The sequence below is a fragment of the Lissotriton helveticus genome, chromosome 12 (assembly GCF_964261635.1).
Source record: "Lissotriton helveticus chromosome 12, aLisHel1.1, whole genome shotgun sequence".
In the NCBI taxonomy this organism is placed as follows: Eukaryota; Metazoa; Chordata; class Amphibia; order Caudata; family Salamandridae; genus Lissotriton; species Lissotriton helveticus.
In genome coordinates, this window is record NC_136073.1 from 812136608 (window position 1) to 812154515 (window position 17908).

At 45.9% G+C, this 17908-nt stretch overlaps 1 protein-coding gene across 1 annotated transcript; it reads left to right on the forward strand.

Moving 5' to 3' along the window:
- Positions 1–2731: 2731 nt before the first annotated feature.
- On the forward strand, positions 2732–14678 carry KRTCAP2 (keratinocyte associated protein 2). Its single transcript, XM_078670895.1, has 5 exons — positions 2732–2870; positions 4108–4262; positions 6402–6465; positions 13677–13743; positions 14436–14678. Exons 1-5 carry the CDS (start codon positions 2867–2869, stop codon positions 14554–14556), a joined length of 411 nt encoding a protein of 136 aa, XP_078527021.1. The 5' UTR covers positions 2732–2866; the 3' UTR covers positions 14557–14678.
- The last annotated feature ends 3230 nt before the right edge of the window (positions 14679–17908 follow it).

Consider the following 17908-nt stretch of genomic DNA (forward strand, 5'->3'; position numbering starts at 1 on the left):
TCAACATCCCCCACCACCACCCCAGAACAGGACCTAATACAAAACTATCAGTCCCCATTCAAACCATACTACCACACACACACCTATTCCTGTAGTAGCCACTACAGACTTGCCTTAAGGGCAATTGGGGGTCGCTCGGCCCGACAGGCAGCAGCGCCAGCCATACACCCCGCTGCCTTAGGACCCCATATGAAATTTACAAGATCGATAGCCCCCCACTTCCTCCCCAGTATCAATCATGCGGTCCACCAATCAGAGTCAATGGAGCAACCAGCAACAGCCCTTCTATACAATTATTCATCCAACATGCCCTCCGCTGTCCTAGGCGTGACGTATGGACCCTTATTGCTGTCAGTTTCCGAATGCTCAGCTTCAGTCCGCATCCTGTCCTCCTCTGAATCAGTCCCTGCTACCGACTCAGTTCTCTGTGAGCTAGTGATCACAGCTGCCGCCTCCAGCGCCCCCTGTCGTTCTGCCGCTACTTGTGACATCAGCTGTATCCGCAAGTTTCTGTTCCGTTTCCTTAGCCTCTGGGCAGTTCCAAGTGCCGTTGTTCCTTGCGATCTGTTCCTGCCCTATACGTTTCCAGCCAAACGGTGGTGGTGGTTGTCACCTCTGCGAGATCGCCTCACAAGTATAAGGTAAGACTTGTGGGACTCTGACAGTGCCATCCTCCCGGTTGTGAGATCGTGTGGTGTGATGACATGGCCTGAGGATCCAGGTAGCATTATGTTTTCTAGAACTGTGTGTCCCTGAACTGTTGTTGTGCGGGCTGCTAAATCCTAGAGGTGCCATGCACAGAGACTGCCCTATTGCTAGTATGCAAAGAATACTTCCTCCTACAGTATAAAGAAAAGCCCGCACTCCAGGGTATTGCTTCTCAAAGTAGAATTTAATCTAGTTTGAGAAGTAATACCCTGGAGTGCTGGCCTTTCTTTGTACTTTACGAGGAAGTATTTTTTGCACTGACCCTGCAAGGTGGACAAGGTTGGAGAAGTTGCGGACGTTGTGCCGACCGAATGTTAGTATGTATAAGTTATGTTTGATTCAACATAAAGGATTGCAATTGTAAACCAGTGACGTAACTGGTGCGTGTCATAGTTGACCCTAAATGTAACCACAGGTTGTTTATCTGTTACCCACTCCGCGGATGTATGTGGTGTAGTCCCAAGGTCATGTGGGATGTGTGTATGTTGTAAATGAATGATGCCTGGTCCATGTAGATTATGTAGGATGGTTTATTGAGATGGATGTTATCATCAAGAGCCCCACCAGGAGCAGCGTTCCTGCTGCTCAGCCCATCCTCCAACTGACTCTCCCACCTATTATTTTTCATACATTTGCATTAGTTCTCATTGTTACATGGTAAGCCTTCATGCAAGAGTTCTGTTATGCTGTGTAAAGAAAGGAGATGTGTAATACCTGCTGCTCAGACAGTAGGACTGTGGTGGTGGTGGAATGTTGCTGTGTGAGGATGCTGTGGAATTTTGGTGAGTGAGAGTCAGTTGAATGATGGGCTGAGCAGCAGGAAAGCTGCTCCTGGTGGGGCTCTTGATGATAACATCTATCTTAATAAACCAGCCTACATAATCTATATGGACCAGGCGTCATTCATGTACAACAGTGTAATAAATATGAGGCCGGGCAGATTGGAGTCTAGGAGACCACCTGCACCAGGACTCACTAAACACACTCTATGTCTTGGTGTACTTATTAAGTAGGCCTGACCATGTGGGCCACCGTTATAACTGGCACCCAGCTTGACCCCGCCAACACGGAGGTGAAAACAAAACAGTGGTTGGCGTGTAGGCATATGTTGAAACGAAAAACAGATCTTATTTAGTTTTCTTGTAGCTCTCTCGTTGGTCTTTGGATATGTCTGTTTAGTCCGGGTCTCGTTTGGATGAGCTAGTTTAGTACTCCTTTATTGTCAGTGGAAGTTGCCATTGTTGTAATGAGTCAGTGGCACCACCTGGTTTTACCTCTTTATTCTAGGTACTTACACGCTTTTCAGTCTTGAAAGTCCAATCACATTATTTGGTGCATGAACTGTACCGCGAGAGTGGTTTATTGTGCACTGACTCAACAGCAACCCAGTGACATTCGCATACACTTTACGAATCCTACCAAAAGCAAGCACAACTTCACTTGAATAATGTATATTTTTTGTTTCCCCCATCCATACGTAGATGTCAACAATTGTGGTCTACGTAACGCCGTCTAATGTAACCCATTGGAGTAGACCATTAAACAACACTGTATTTTTTTTGCATATTTATATAGCGCCAACTCGACCCGAATGTATTGGGGCGCTTTACATGAGCACCGTATTTACATTACACATTCAGGCACAGGGAAATGAAGTGATTTGCCCAGAATCACAGGATGTGGACGCGACCCCGAGGATCGAACCCTGCTTTCCCGCACCAAAGTTGGCAGTCTAGCTAGCCGATGGACCACATCCTCTCACGATATCCCATTCCAAGATGGCCGCATTTTAGATCTCGAAGAATAACATGTTCTTGCAGCACCTAAGCACGACGGCCACAGTGCTGCGCGTGTTCTTCCGATGTTATTTATGCACATTTTGAGCAGTTAAAGCAGGACCCGACTCCCCGCACTTTAAGAAGCATTAGTTCTGCTCTCATACCAGGCACCTCTCTGACGTTCGTTATAGACAGTTCTATGACCGGAAGCTCCACTCCAACAGTCTGTCTTGTCGTCCGTCTGGGTTTGTAGTTCCACGTCCTCCTCTCTTTCTCTAGTGCCCTATGACCCCCCTGGCGTTGCGCATGCGCGCTCTGGAGTTTGAAGTTTGGTGTCGTGTCTCTTCATATTTGGAGGCAGGCGAGGAGCGGTGGGAGAAATGGGTGAGAGGGGGTACAGGGGGCAGTGGGCGAGGGTACAGGCGAAACTGGATTGTGGGTTCAAGCGTGTGAACCACCGGGGCTGCGGGTCATAAAGGGGAGCTGGAGAAGTGCATGGGTGAGAGATCAGGTATCAAAGTGAAATGAATAGGATTGGGGCATGGCATGGGCGAAAGCATTTGTCTGCACCCACTTTCCAACGCAACTGTAAATGGCTAGCTTAAGGGTACACGTAGAGTCATTTACAGGAGCGGCTACAGTTGTCTGCTAATTGTTTCGTTAATGGTTGGCATTTTATTTTTGTATTTAAAAAAACCTGCCATTGTATTCCGTTGTTAACCAAAAGCGTATTTTTGCAAACCCCTAAGGAGTGAATCGGAAGTGTATGTGCCAACAGGGAGTGCTGCAACAGGGAAGGGAGTGCATGAATTAGTATGTACACATTGGAAAACTGGGACCATGTGAGACTGGGCACACTATGGATTGCGGTTGAAGGATTCATGGAAAGGCATAAGCAAGACAAACCTATACGTTAACAAGCTGTCAGGTGTTCACTGTTGATTGGTGGGTCCGATCGTAGGTTTCTCACATTTTCTCTTGTGCACCTTTTCCTTCTCTAAAATATTGATTTTACCCAGTGCGCTGTAAAGCAAAGGTAAATCTATTATTCCATCACACTAGGAAATAATTTTACTTATTTCCAGCAAATTATTTCTGTGGGCATAGCTCAGATGGGTGTAAGGGATGTCATGGATGAGGCGGCGGCATTCATGGACACCAGAGGTCAAAGGGCAGGACTTAAACAGGAGTCAGCTAGACCTTGGTATGAAAGGGGTTGGCAACATGAATGGAGGGGCATGGGTGAGAGGGGGGGTACAGGTGGATCGCATGTATGAGAGCTCGTATGGGTGTGGTAGGACATGCTTTGGAGGTTCCAGATGATGATTGTGTGAGCTTGGGCAGTACAGTGGACAAGAGAGAGACCGTGGTAGAATAGTCTGCCTACATTAGCTCTGGGTGGCTGGCGAATGTGTGTTACAACCAAAAAGCATCCTGGGTGCTTCACTGAAGTACTGTTGGAAAGGAAGAAAGGCACCGACCAGTTGCAAGGTGCCTAGTTGTGCACTTTAATCGAGAAGGCCAGGTACTACAATAATATTAGCACCCATTTGTTGCGACAAGCCATTGATATGTCCTTTAATTACGACTGTTAAGCTGATATCTCTCCTTTTTGTCCCAGCGGTGGGTACAGGGACATCACTGGCTCTTTCGACTCTCCTCTCAGTCCTGCTCTTCGCAGGAATGCAGATGTACAACAAGCAGCTGGCGTCTACGGAGTGGTTGACAATTGTGGGCGGCTTGCTGGGATCCGGTCTCTTCATATTTTCGTTAACTGTATCCTTTGCTACTTCGGATGGAAGTCTGTTGATGACCGTGTGGTCTAGTGGTATTTATTCTTGGATGAATGTCAAATCCTACCTTTGTGATGAGATGGCTAGATTTGTTGTAGGTTAGTAAGAATGGAGTATGTTTTTCTCTTTTGCCTGCTCCTGAGCTGTTAACCTCCTTCATATTATTTACGAATGGTACTAGTCCATTTTTTCGTAATTCCTCATCTTCCTTCATTACAGCTCCTCCTTGTGTAATGAATACTAGTTCCAATCTGATGTGATTATTATTCCAACTTAAATTGTTGAGTTACATGTAAACCACCCACATGCCCTAGTGTTCTGGAGCATGGTATAAGAATGTTAAATAATATATTAATTAAAACTGCACCAATGAAGAGAAGGGGTAAGTAATGGTAGCATGCAGGGGGGAGGAGTGATTGCTCAACCTAGAAGAAGGCCTTTTGAGTGAATGGGACGGTGTGTGAAAAAAGCTACACTGTAGTAGTTATTGTTTAAAAAAAAATCTTATTTTTGGTGTTGACACACTTTCATTCTCTCACCCCCTTCTAAATAGTTCTGGGTTAGGGAGAGGTTAAGACAAGTAACACCATGGAGTACATAACTAGCCCTGCATGTGGTGCATCAACTTAAGCACTGACTCCTGCAGGCACCAGCTTGAATCCCTTCAGTGTCAATTGTGATACACCTGGGTAAATCCACTTAGTTTCTTTATGGGTATGTATGGACTCTGGTGCGGGTCATTTTGTGGGTGTTTATATCAACGTCCACCATCATTTGTTTGAGGGGGTGTGGGGAGAGCGTCACTTCATTTCTCCTCAACAAACTTTTATCCAGAGCAAGAGAGAGAAAAGACATAAAAGGGAAAGGAGGAGGAAGAGAAAGATGGAAAACAGTGATAAAGGGGAAAAGTGGGGATGAAAAAGAGCCTGCATGGGTGAGATAAATATGCAGGAAGTGGCTGGTGGTGGAGTAAATAGGCATAAGGTAGAATCAAAGGATACGCAGCCTTGGTATTCGACACCCAGACCTTTGATGGCACCAGCTGAGGTCTTCTTAACTAAATTCTGGTTCCCAGCACTAATTCTTTTGCAAATTGGGAAGATAAAACACTAATTAAATAGATAAATTCATTGTTTCAGGGACGGTAAATTGAATATTAGTAATTTTTGCTCTTTTGAACACCTGTTATTTACAGAGCATAGGCTTTGTGGCATGAGCAGCTGCATCAGACTCCATGAAAGTGTGTTTACAAAAGGGCCATCTTTTCTCTTCTAAATCCTTTCAAATAAGAATTTGGATACTTTAGGGTTCAGAGATTAAACCACCGAGCTGCAATCATATTATTTTTCTCTTACTTTCAGTTTGTGTTTGTTAGAGCCTTACTGGTGCTTTGCTTTAAGATATCATGTGAGGCAAAAATTCTGGCCTAAAAATAAAATTGGGACAGTCCTCACCCTCTGTTCTTAGTAGTAAAATTCCCCTCCTATTCCCGCATTCCAGAATAGGAACGGTCTGTGTGAAGAGAACTCCTATTTCTCAAGTTCAATGAACGACCTACCAGGTTCAGAAAAGCCATCGACTAACCCACTTTAAGTACTATTATGAAGGCAGAGTCTTATCCCTTTATTTTGCAAATAACTTGTACTACAGGACCTCTAACTCTCATTGGAAACCTAAATGCTTCAAATTTGTGTTGAGAACCGTTTCATGTTTTTGACAACAGTCTGGTTACTCTCTCCTTGGGGGCAAGAAACTAAGACAACTATGTGACTTTTGTCAGTGGTTGTGTAAGTAAAAGCTTACATGCTTAACCTTTTGAATGCTATGGGGATTTTTCCCCTGTGCTGGAAATGCATGATCACCATTATTCATGACGAGTTGGGCTCGTCATGAGCGTAGCAGGAGGCTACTGCATGACGAGCCCAGCTCGTCATGAGCGTCGAAGGGGTTAATATATTTCATGCTGTAGTGGATGTGGAGTATGTATTGAGGTTTAAACAAGTTAAGTGCGGGATGGCGCAGCCTTTATCAGACAAATGCACAGGGTGCTAAAATTTAGCGTCTCCGTTAGTGTGTACAGAGGCAATATTCTATGGACTTTTCCTTTAACTCAGTTTTTCAGGCATTCAACAATCTCGAGGTTCTTGTCTTTGGGAAAGGATTCCAAGCAAAGATTTTCCCTGAAGGTAAGTCTTTCTTTCTTTCAAGGTTTTCTCATTAATTTAAATCCATATTCACACTATAATTTGTGACCTGGAGCCACTGAAATACACTATTCATGCACTGAGTATCATTTTCTCTGTATCATGGGCATTAACTGGCTCTGTCAGAGGAACTGTGTAGATCAGCAGTTTGGCACAGCGTTCTATTCCTTCTCACCGGAGATCGCTTTTACATATTGGTGGATTTTTTGTGATAAAACTACATGGCCTCCTGTGACTTGCTTCTTCATGATGCATAATTTTTTGTGGACACGATCAAGCTTCCAGAGGATCCAGTGCCTCAGTTCTGTGCCATAATGTCATCCCGTATGATGCAACCCCTTATTTTGTTATAACTCCAATGTTTAATTCCTTCACTGTATCACTTCCGTGCATCCGTGCATGAGATTCCGAATTTTGTTTCTATAGCATAACGTTAGTGAGGTAGCAATAGCTGACAGTAGTGTGCTCTTAAGATGCTGACCTCGCAGTTGACGGATGCTGACCAAAATGATTCACAGAGGACATAACTCCTGATTGGAAGAGGGGATACTCAGGCCCGTACTGGCCGTTGCGGGCACCGGGCAATCCCCCGGTGCAACGCAAGGGTGGGCACCTACGGAGTAAACCTGCACACACCGCAGTCCTTGTTAAAGCTGCCTGTGGTCTGTAGTAGGACACATGTCTCCAGCTTCTTCTGACAACAGCACTATTATTCATTAATGCAAATGTATTTGCCTAGGATGTTGGGTGTATAAGGCGTTGTCGCATCTTTAATGAGCTGTCGAATTGTCGATCTTTGACGGAACTCTATCAACAAGTGCCAACCATTAATCTCCGAGGTTCCAACCGTTAATTCGCGCTGATTTAACAAAAGTACAACAAGCAGATCAACACAGAAACAAAGAGGCTTGGATGTTTATGATAGTCATTCAAGAATTTATTTTGAATTACATTTGGATATTGCCTGGAAGGCAGCCAGTGTCCTCCCTTTTGCTGCTACTTAAATAATTCTGCGATAGTTAAAATATGTGGTTAAAGAAACATCAAATCCATACTGGACCCCGTGCACGAAAAAGGGTTTGATGTTAAATGTAATTCAGATGTTGCTTTTGAATGCAGTGTTTCCAAATTTTATATGGCAAGTTGAAGATGTTCACCAATTGCACATTCTTAGATTATCAGATTCCTAACGCTAAACATTTTTTGCTGCATGTTGACACCGTTTCACTTCCAGTTCTATTTATCCGCTGCCTGCTACACCATTGACCATGCCATTCTGCTACAACAACTTCATAAGATTGACATTGATTGGACCGTGCTTAAAAGTTGTAATCCTTTCTCAAAGGCAGATCTGAACAAGTTCTTTTTAGTCTGCAGCTTCTTAACCCAAACACCTTAGCTATCTTTAGGGTTATTTATTGTCACCTTATTTATTGATTGGCTTTGTGTCTCCTCTTGTTGCTTTGGTCCACTCCTTCAGTTTGCATCTCTCTACCTTTGCTGATGACAATCTGCTTATTTTTAAACTGAGAGCTTACGCCTCAAACATTTTGCCCGTACAGAAATGTCTATCCCCGGTTTGTGCATGGATGAGCCAAATTTCCCTCAAATTAAACCGAGATTTTGTTGGTGGGTCCTCATTTTCTAGCACCTCTTTCCTCCCTTCAGCCGAGTGCATGTGGCAACTGCCCTTCGGTATCTAAATGTATCCAAAGCTTGGGGGTGAAAATTGACACCACCATTTAAGTAGATAATCAAGTGCCTTCATCTTGCTTTTTTTCCCCACCTCCAACAGCATTGTTTCATTTTGTCATACCTCACTATTAATGCCAAAGTCACAGATATTTCGGGGGTTATGTTAAGGGGGTATTTATAGAGCGCACTATCACCGTGGGTATCATGGCGCTGAAAGGGTACATGAGGAGGAACAGAAGGAATTTAGCTAGGTTGTGGGAAGAGCCAGGTTTTTAGAGATTTGCGAAATTGGATGAGAGAGCCAGAAATCCTAACTGGGAGAGGGAGGGAGTTCCAGAGTTTGGGGCCGAGGAAGGCAAATCTTCGACCACCAGATCTACAGAGTTTAAAGGGAGGGACCACCAAGAGATGTAAGTGAAGGGATCTGAGGTTGCGTGAAGGACAGTAGGGTCGAATAAGAGATTTCAGGAAAGCGGGGCAAGAACCAGAGAGAGACTTAAAAACGAGACAGCCAAGCTTAAAGGCGGCCCTTAGGCTGACAGGGAGCCAATGCAGCTTGGCAAGAAGGGGTTTGGCAGACTGCCACTTCGGTATCCCGAGGGCCAATCTCGCCGCCTGGTTTTGGATGATTTGCAGCCTGTAGATGGAGCATTTGGGCAGACCATGATAGATGGAGTTCGAAAAATCCAGGCGGGAGAGGACGAGGGCCATAATGACTTGTAGCAGGGCATCGGGGGTAAGGAGGTAAGCCACCTTCCTAATCCTGCGTAGCTGGAACATGCAGGAGGAAACCACCGTCCCCACCTGCTGCCCGAGAGAGAGCCCAGCGTCAATGGTGACCCCGAGGCTTTTCACCGAGGCTACCGGGGTGGGGGGGAGCCAAGCTCTGCCGGCCAGAAGTGTGGACCCCAGTGGACGGGGCTCTTACCCGGCAGGAGGAGCTCCGTCTTTCCTGGGTTCAATTTCAGCTGGTTCTGACACATCCACTGAAAGATATGGGACATAACTGCCTGGAAAGTGGGAATAGCAGAGGGAGAGTTTAGAGAGAAAATGAGTTGTAGGTCGTCCGCGTAGTTAAAGACGGTGACGTCCCACTGCCTCAAAGAAAAAAGAAGGGGGCGAAGATAAAGATTAAAGAGAAGAGGGGATAGAGAGGAGCCCTGGGGGACCCCACAAGGCAGGTATTCCCTAGGTGCCCTAAATGTGCCTAGGCTGAGAGACTGGGATCTCCCAGTGAGGAATGATTTAACCCATGCCAGCGCCAGGCCCTGGATGCCGGCCTGTTCGACACGGTGGAGGAGGATGTTATGGTCCACCGTGTCGAAGGCGGCCGACAGATCTAATAATACCAAGGCCTGGGAGGTACCCTTGTCAGCTCCACCTCTCAAGGTATCCAGAACCGCCAGGATCACAGTCTCTGTAGAATGGCCAGGGCGGAAACCGGCCTGGTTGGCCTCGAGGAAGGTGGAACTCTCGATGAACCTCGAGAGGCAGGCAGTGACATGGGCCTCCAAGATTTTAGAAAGAAAAGGTAGGAGAGAGATGGGGCGATAGTTCGCCGGGACGGCAGGATCAGCTCCAGGCTTCTTCAACAGAGGCACTAGAACGGCCTCCTTGAAGGAGCTGGGTACCGTCCCGGAGAGGAGAGAAGAGTTAAGCAGAGGGAGGATGCAGTCAGGTAGGGAATGGCAGATGTCACATAGTATGGAAGGTGGACAGTGGTCGTCAGGAGAACCAGACTTGATACGAGCGGCCAAGCTGGCTAGGGAGGTAGGGTCTAATGGAGGAAGCTGAGTGAGAGAAAGAGCATTGTGGGGGGGAGTAGCGAAGTCAGCGCCCAGTGAGGTGACTGGGATAGTGTCCTTAATCAGAACAATCTTCTGTAAGAAAAAGGTGCTAAGTGCATTACAGGATTCCTGAGTCGGGGCCTGGGACAGGAGCGTTCTGGAGTCAGAAGTAAATTCGTCCAGAACTCTGAAAATCTCCTTCGACTTGCAGGGGGCTAATAAAATTCTCTCAGAGACATAGGCTTTCTTGGCTGCAGAGATAGCGGATCTATACTTCTTGCGAGCTGCCACATAGGTAGCTCTGCTTGGCGGGCCGTAGTCTCTTCTCCATCTGCGTTCAGATTGGCGAAGCTCCAGCTGTAAGATTTTGAGATGGGGAGTATACCATTTATGTGAATTACTGTGACGGGATCGAGGAAACTTGATTAGTGGGGCGAAGGTGTCGCTGGCTGATATGAGCCAGTTGGAGACTTGGCCATCTAGCTCGTTGATGTCAAGGTTATTGAGGGTGAGGGGACGTGTGTGAGACAGGTGGGTTAACAGTTTGGAAGGATCAACGGCCTTCCACTTGCGGGCCATGCCACCCTCCCGCGGGGGGATCCTAATCTGACCCACCACAGAAATGGTGGTGTCAATAAGGCAGTGGTCAGACCACACACAAGGCGTGGTAAGCGGATGGGAGGGCTTCACCCCATGGACCCAGATATGGTCAAGTATGTGACCACCACTGTGAGTAGGAGAGGTGACTAGTTGGCTAAAGGTCAGGCTCGAGAGGCCTTCAAACAGTTCGGAGGCATGGGGACTGGCGTCCTTATGCTGAAACCAGTAGTTAAAATCCCCAGCGATGACTATACGTGGGGAAGAAGTAGCAAGGCTGGCGAGCTGTTCAATAAACGATGCAGGAAAGGAGGGCATGGACTGGGGGGGGGCGGTAGAGTACCATAAAGGTAGCTGCGCCCACCTCGGTCCCAAGACTAAAGACCAGGTTATCCACATCAGGGAGAGTCATGGAAGTGGGAGCGATAACGTGAATGTCCTTACGTATTACCGCTGCGACCCCCCCTCCAGGGCGGCCCCCGTGGCGGTTGGTGTTAAGCAAACAGTAGTCAGGGGGTAGCGCTGCCAAGATATCTGGGAGAGAGTCGTCCGTGAGCCAGGTCTCAGAGAGCAAAAGGACATCAGGCCTTTCAGTCATAAGTAGGTGGAAGATGTCAGTTTGATGCCTGACAAAAGAACGAGTATTAAGATAAAGTAGGCGGATCTGTGACTCAGGGATAGTAAGAGAAGTGGAGGGAGTGAGCGGGCCCAGGTGGGGGGGTAGGTCACCAGCGATTCCGAGTGAAGTGATCCGTGTCCAAGTGTCAAACGATAGGGGGCAGGCGGCGGCTCGAAGGTGCAAGAGGGCGGGGGATGAATAGGAGATGGCAGTAGCAGCATCCCTGGCCCCTGGGTCCGGCCGGTCGCGGACGGGCGCAGACGGGCTTGACTCTGGTGCGACTCCGGCGCGACTCCGGCGCGACGCCGGCGCGCCCGCTGCGCGGCCGCATAGGGGACGTTTAAATAAGCGCGTGGCGCGGGAGGTGGGAGGAGCAACAGGGCGGGAGGAGTGAATTAAAAAGTAAGTGATGGCGTCAACCGCTAGCAATCAGCGTGACGAAGGGCTGCTCTTGGGTCAGCAGAGAATGAGGAAGTTTAAAATCAGGTAAAGCGCCCAGCGCGCGCGAGCCCTCTGCCACAGGGCTGCTCGTCTGTTCACCCAGAAAGGAAAAAGGGGCGTGGCCTAAATAGGCGCGTGACGCGGGAGGAGCAACAGGGCGGGAGGAGTGAATTAAAAAGTAAGTGATGGCGTCAACCGCTAGCAATCAGCGTGACGAAGGGCTGCTCTTGGGTCAGCAGAGAATGAGGAAGTTTAAAATCAGGTAAAGCGCCCAGCGCGCGCGAGCCCTCTGCCACAGGGCTGCTCGTCTGTTCACCCAGAAAGGGGAAAGGGGCGTGGCCTAAATAGGCGCGTGACGCGGGAGGTGGGAGGAGCAACAGGGCGGGAGGAGTGAATTAAAAAGTAAGTGATGGCGTCAACCGCTAGCAATCAGCGTGACGAAGGGCTGCTCTTGGGTCAGCAGAGAATGAGGAAGTTTAAAATCAGGTAAAGCGCCCAGCGCGCGCGAGCCCTCTGCCACAGGGCTGCTCGTCTGTTCAAGTAAAATTTACTGTTCGGGTAAAATGTTCAAGACTCGATGATTGAACATCGAGCCTTTGCTGTCCGATCGTCTTCCATCTAGCCAGGTTTTTTTCAGCAACAAATAATTAAAAGTTTCTTAATTGAATTCCAATCCAAAATCACATCACCTTTAAAGAACTTTGTATTATACATGGGTCTTCTCCCTTATTTTTCACACAATTACTTCATCCTCAGAAGGACTCCTCATTCGTCTTCAGGTTTTCTGTTGCAAGTTTCTATATTTAGCAAAGTGCAGTTTGGCAGTGTCTGCTCCCAAATTATCGCACAAACTGCCCAAACATCTTCAGCTTTGTAATGGTCATCTTTCGTTTAGTGAGAAACTAAAAGCTTTTTTTTGTTTTAATCATCAGTTACTTTATTTAATACAGTTCTTAACTTTAGCACCAGGAAGCCTAAGCGTGGCAGTTGCGCTCTATAAATACAATTTAACATAATTTAAAATGTGCAGGCTTCCAAATTTTGTGAAATGGTGCCTCTGGGTTGTCTCTTCCCATGCGTATGAAACACTGCTGGCATGTGGTAGAATGCAACATTATCAGCAATTCTGCACTGAGACAATTTAACAATACCGATTTTTGTTTCTGACCTGTATTTTCAGAACCGTGTGCAGGAAATGAATGAAAACATTTCATGCTCTCCTGTCACTAGGCAGGAGAACCCTATATCCAAGGCTTGATTAAAGCAAGTCAAATTAATATTACTAGGTTAAAAAGGCAGGACTCATTTCCTTGTGCCGTTTCTCTTGAGACCTCCATGGGTGTTCAATTCCTACCAAAACACTTTCTGGACTCTTTGACTACAAGTATTAGCCCTCTGGTCTGTTATCCAGAAGGCGTTTGGCTTACTTCGCTTTGGGAATGGTTGCAATTTGGCAAATAATTTCCTGAAGTAATTGCACACAGTGCAAGTCCAACATGTGTGTCTCCGTTTCAATCAAAAACTAAACTGCTGCTTTGGAAACATAGTGGTAGGGCATGGGGCTAGATAAAAAAAAAAGGGCTGCCGCCTCCCCTCCGTCTTCTCTTCTCCCGGCAGCACTGAAGCACATAGGCTCCCAGACTCCCCTAGCCAATCATGACGCATGTCACCAGCATGACAGCAGCGTCCTGATTGGTCTGAGTGCCCTGGTTCGGCGCTCAGTCAAGGAGTGGGAGCCTCTGCATGTTCTCCACCCGGCTATGCAAAACAGCCGAATGGAAAACATGCCAAGTGTCCATGACACTTAAGTGCACATTCTACCACTGCTCCTGCCTCTCCCTGTGAAACATCCCAAACCAACCCCGCCCTAACCTGGCTCGGGCTCCTTACAGAAAAATAAAATGATAATAGCGTAGCGTTATTAGTGTTGCATTAGAATAATTTGATTTGAGGATTAGCCACTGCTTAATTTCCTGACCATGCCTTGTTTGGTGTTTATTGCTTAACCTATTTGCATCAGTGTGGTCTAATGGCTTAATTTTGTTTTCCTACAGTTCTCGTCTGCTTGCTCCTCTCTCTCTTCGCCTCAGGACTCGTTCACAGAGTCTGCGTAACCACCTGGTAAGTGCTGGACACACCAGCAAAATAAGGACAGCTGCAAATGAGAATGCATATGTACTGGTAGCAGAACGCGCTTTGTAGGCTTACTGGCAACTTTATTGCTGGAGGCTCTGAGCAAGTAGTTGCATTGTGTAAGTGGTGACATTTTTGAGTTTTTTTTTGTTTTGGAGGGCCTTCTGACCCTACATGATCCTCCCTCGTCTAGAACAAGCAGTAGGTGGTGCCTGACCAGTCACTCTTCTTGGCCCAGAAGGAGCCTCCTGTGATTGGCATCCAACCTCACAACCCCTGCTACACCACCTCATCTTGAGTACCACTCCGCTATGAATAGTCTTTCACCCCTGTTGAGTTCAGCCTTTTTTCAAAACCAGTACTGGCATCTGCACATATCTCACAGGTGGTGGTAAATGCTTGCAAGAGTTGTGGCGAGTCTGTGATTGGTACGTTTAGTGTACAGCCTGTGTTTCGCATGTTATATTGGAAAAGGTCACAGATCAGCGTTGTGCTGGTGTGTGTAAGCTTGTAGTGTATGTATTCGACGTTGTGTGGACCTTATCCACTTAAATCCACAGCATACTCTGCAAACTTTAGTTGTATATTTTTAACATGTCTAACTGTAGTATACGAAATACATTGTCTGAGGTGGTGATTTCCAAGTCTTAAAACCCCTTTTGATCTGTTTCTCGCCACAGCTTTCTCTTCTCCCTCTTCGACTTGTACTACATAAACAAGATTTCCTCTGGACTCTATCAGTCTGTTGTTCCCGCATTGACTCCTGCTAAAGTCGTCCTCAAAGGCAAGAAGAGGAACTGATCCCTTAGGCATCTGCTTCTCACCCCCAAGGGGGGAACATCACAACATTCCTCGCAGTGTATAAGCATGCCGTGTGTTGTCTGGACTCTTGCACTGACCAATAAAGGATTTTGTCTTTCGTACCTATTGTGAACACTTAGCTTGGCTCTTCCTGGATATTTTTTACTGCTGTTTGGAAGAATACTATTGGAGTGGCTGGTTTCTCACTGTGCAGGAGCTGATGAACCATGCTCTTAGTTTGATCTTTTGAGTAGTTGAGTGGGCAAAGAGACACGCGATCCAATTTTTACACAGAAGTGCACGGTTTATAGTGTGAGTGGTTAGCTCTGGGTAGGTCATCAACTTGAAAAAATTGCCAATGAAGGTGAAGCTATTGACCGAAAGGTCCAAAAGTAAGACTAGTATCAGGTCATAATGATGGGCCTGGTGCAATGCAGCTTTTACTAGAAGCAAGGGCTCCTCTGTAGTCTCCTATTTCCAGTGAAGATGACACCACCTATGAACTGTAGCGCGGCGTCCCCTTTTGTGCAACATCAAAGCGCGTATTGAGTGAAGCAAGCTCACAGTTGCCAACTGTCCAGTTTTTGCAGGGACAGTCCTGGCAGGTTGGAGACTGTCCTGGGTAATATTGTTGCAGAAACTGTTCCACTTTATCACACACAGGTATGCAAACAAGAACTTTCTATCTGCAACAGCCCTGTGCTGCAGTGTCTCAGGATTTTTTTCCCAAATGCTGCCAACAATGCAAGCTAATTATCAACAGTAAAATACTGTACATTTTGAAGAGGCCTTCCAATATTTTCCTTTGTATAGCTGGAACATGAAGGTCTTGAGGCGGGAGTAAAGGTTTACGTAGACCCTGGAAGCGTGAGTCAAGTGTTTTTCCGCTACATTCAGCACTCAGTGTAGGCAGTTAGGATTGGTGACGCATTTTGTAAAAACATGGTTTAGGAGTAATTTTTAATTCAGAGAACGGGATCAATGATTCATAGAGTGAATCTTAAAGTTCAACGTCAAGAGGAGTGTTCGATATGTGCTTAGCCTCCATACTTTGGGATCTGAAGGAGTAAACGCTTAGAAACTGGAGTAAATGTATAGAATGTTTTTCTTGAGAGCACAAGATCAATCCCAATAACCAACAATACCCAGTGATCACTGGATTTATAACTGACTTTGGTTTTCCACAAAACTGTGCTTCAACACGTGGTCAGGGTAGTAAACTCCATATAAATAACACCTTTTAGTACACACAAAAGAACAGGAGTAAATGCATGGAATGGTTTCCTTGGAGGCCAAGACTAGCCCCAGTAACCAACTGTAATCAATATCCACATGATTAAGCACAGGCATTGTGTTCCCCAGCAGTGTGCTGTCTGCACAAAATGCTTCAATGCCTCATCAAGCATAGTAAGCGCTATATAACTGTATGTACAATACAGTACATAGTGCTTTCAGATAGGAAGATACTGCCGGAAACGCAACATACGTTTCTATGCACTTGAAGCGACAGTCCATTGTCTCCAAGTAGGAAGGCATACCAGTTTTGAATACTAGAGACAAGCGCGCATGATGGGTGATACGCCCCATCAAGCATATTTAAATGGAACAGTGGTGTGTCTTTGTAGACATCATGGGGTCTGATACTCTTTTACAAGTGTGCAATGTTGCCCACAGTATTAAGTTAGTTTTTTTTGTTGTTAAATTTGTTTTATTGGCCATGGTTGATAGATTTTTAGAGGTTTACTTACCTCAGTGTTTTCCTACAACCCCTTTAGGATCTATACTCTATGTTGAATACCTTAAAACTAAATGCATACTGTCTTAATTTTTAGGAAAATATCGAATTTAAGATGCCACTATAGAACCTCAGAGGTGCAGCTTGCAGTGAAACACAAACTGGTAATACATGAAGGACCCACTTTTATGCTCGCTAATCGCTAAAGGCCAAGAGTGTATGTGCCTGGAGAGCCACTTTATGAAGCCTGTTTTAATGCACCGGCCACATATCTACCACCAAAGACCAGCCCTTCAAAGGTCATCCAGTCATGTAGAACATGACTCCCAGTTTGACCGCCTGTAGAGTAAAAAGTACCACAGCTTTCCAGGCCCGTCTAATTGAAGATAGCATTTTGGCTCTTCTTTTTCCAAATGCTGTGTCCAAACATGCGAATCCCCCCACTCCGCTGAACATGTGATTTGAATATGTGTTTTGAAACCCATACAATTGGTCGCATAACAGGAAGTCATTCATTTGTTGCATGGGTTCAATTCAAGCTGAAGGAAATACACAGCCGGTTGCCACTGGCAAAGTCCTGTTCTAGACCTCAACTTGCAAAACACTTTCCGCTAGAGAATACAGCTCCGCCACCTGATGAAGTGTTCATTATCCTACTGGCATGTTTGTTAACAACGCTTTTGTTGAACATAAGATCTTAACGTTTAAGGGGATATCAATATTTGGGCAAAATCATTTGGATGTCCCAGAAGCCTTCATGAGTCATTTGAACTGTAATCATCTTGTCAAGGGAGACACTTGGATTCTTAGACTCTGGTTGATCTTGCTTACAAAGTAGCCTCAATGCAAAGTTAAGTTTTAACACCCTCTTCTCTTTCCATGGACAGATCAGTTGGTATATGTGTTCCCATTGGTGTTTCGCTTCTCCTTAAAAAAACAGTTTTATCAATTGTTCAGCATTGCTTGAGTGGCCAAAATATGTGGCATTTAGGAAAATGTGGAAATCGGAACATAACACATGCGATCAGTTCCAAGATCCCCAGTGTAACTTGGTGCGGGCCACTATCGTCCATGGTAGTAAATGGAAACAAAGCCTAGGTAAATAAGCCGGGGTCGTTGCATCAAGTAGGGTGAATGAATGGTTTCCAGGCTCTGAAAAAGAGCATACTGAACAGCACTAAAAAGCAGAGGAATTTCAGGCGACTTGAAATGTTAAAAGCCAGGTTTTAAGATGTTTACAAAACGTAAGGTGGTTTGCAGGAGAGTGAAGTTCCAGAGAGAGAGTGCCTCGACTTTACTGTGATTTACGGAAAAAATTAATAAACACCCATTTGGGTAAGTTGGAAAGATGGTACATTAAGCAGATGGACAGATGCAGTCCTTAATGTTAGTATGAGGGCGAATCTTGTGCAGTCCTTAATAGTATGAGGGCTAATCTTGGGGCGATGATGAAAAAATTAGATCTGCATGATGAATTGCTTTGAGGCAGATACAAACCTGGGGGATTGAAAGCAATTATTTTCTGCAACCGCAGCCAATGCGGTTGAGAAAGATAGTTTAAAATGTTATCTCTGAGAAAACCCTACAACTAACTGATATGCATTATTCTGAATGGGT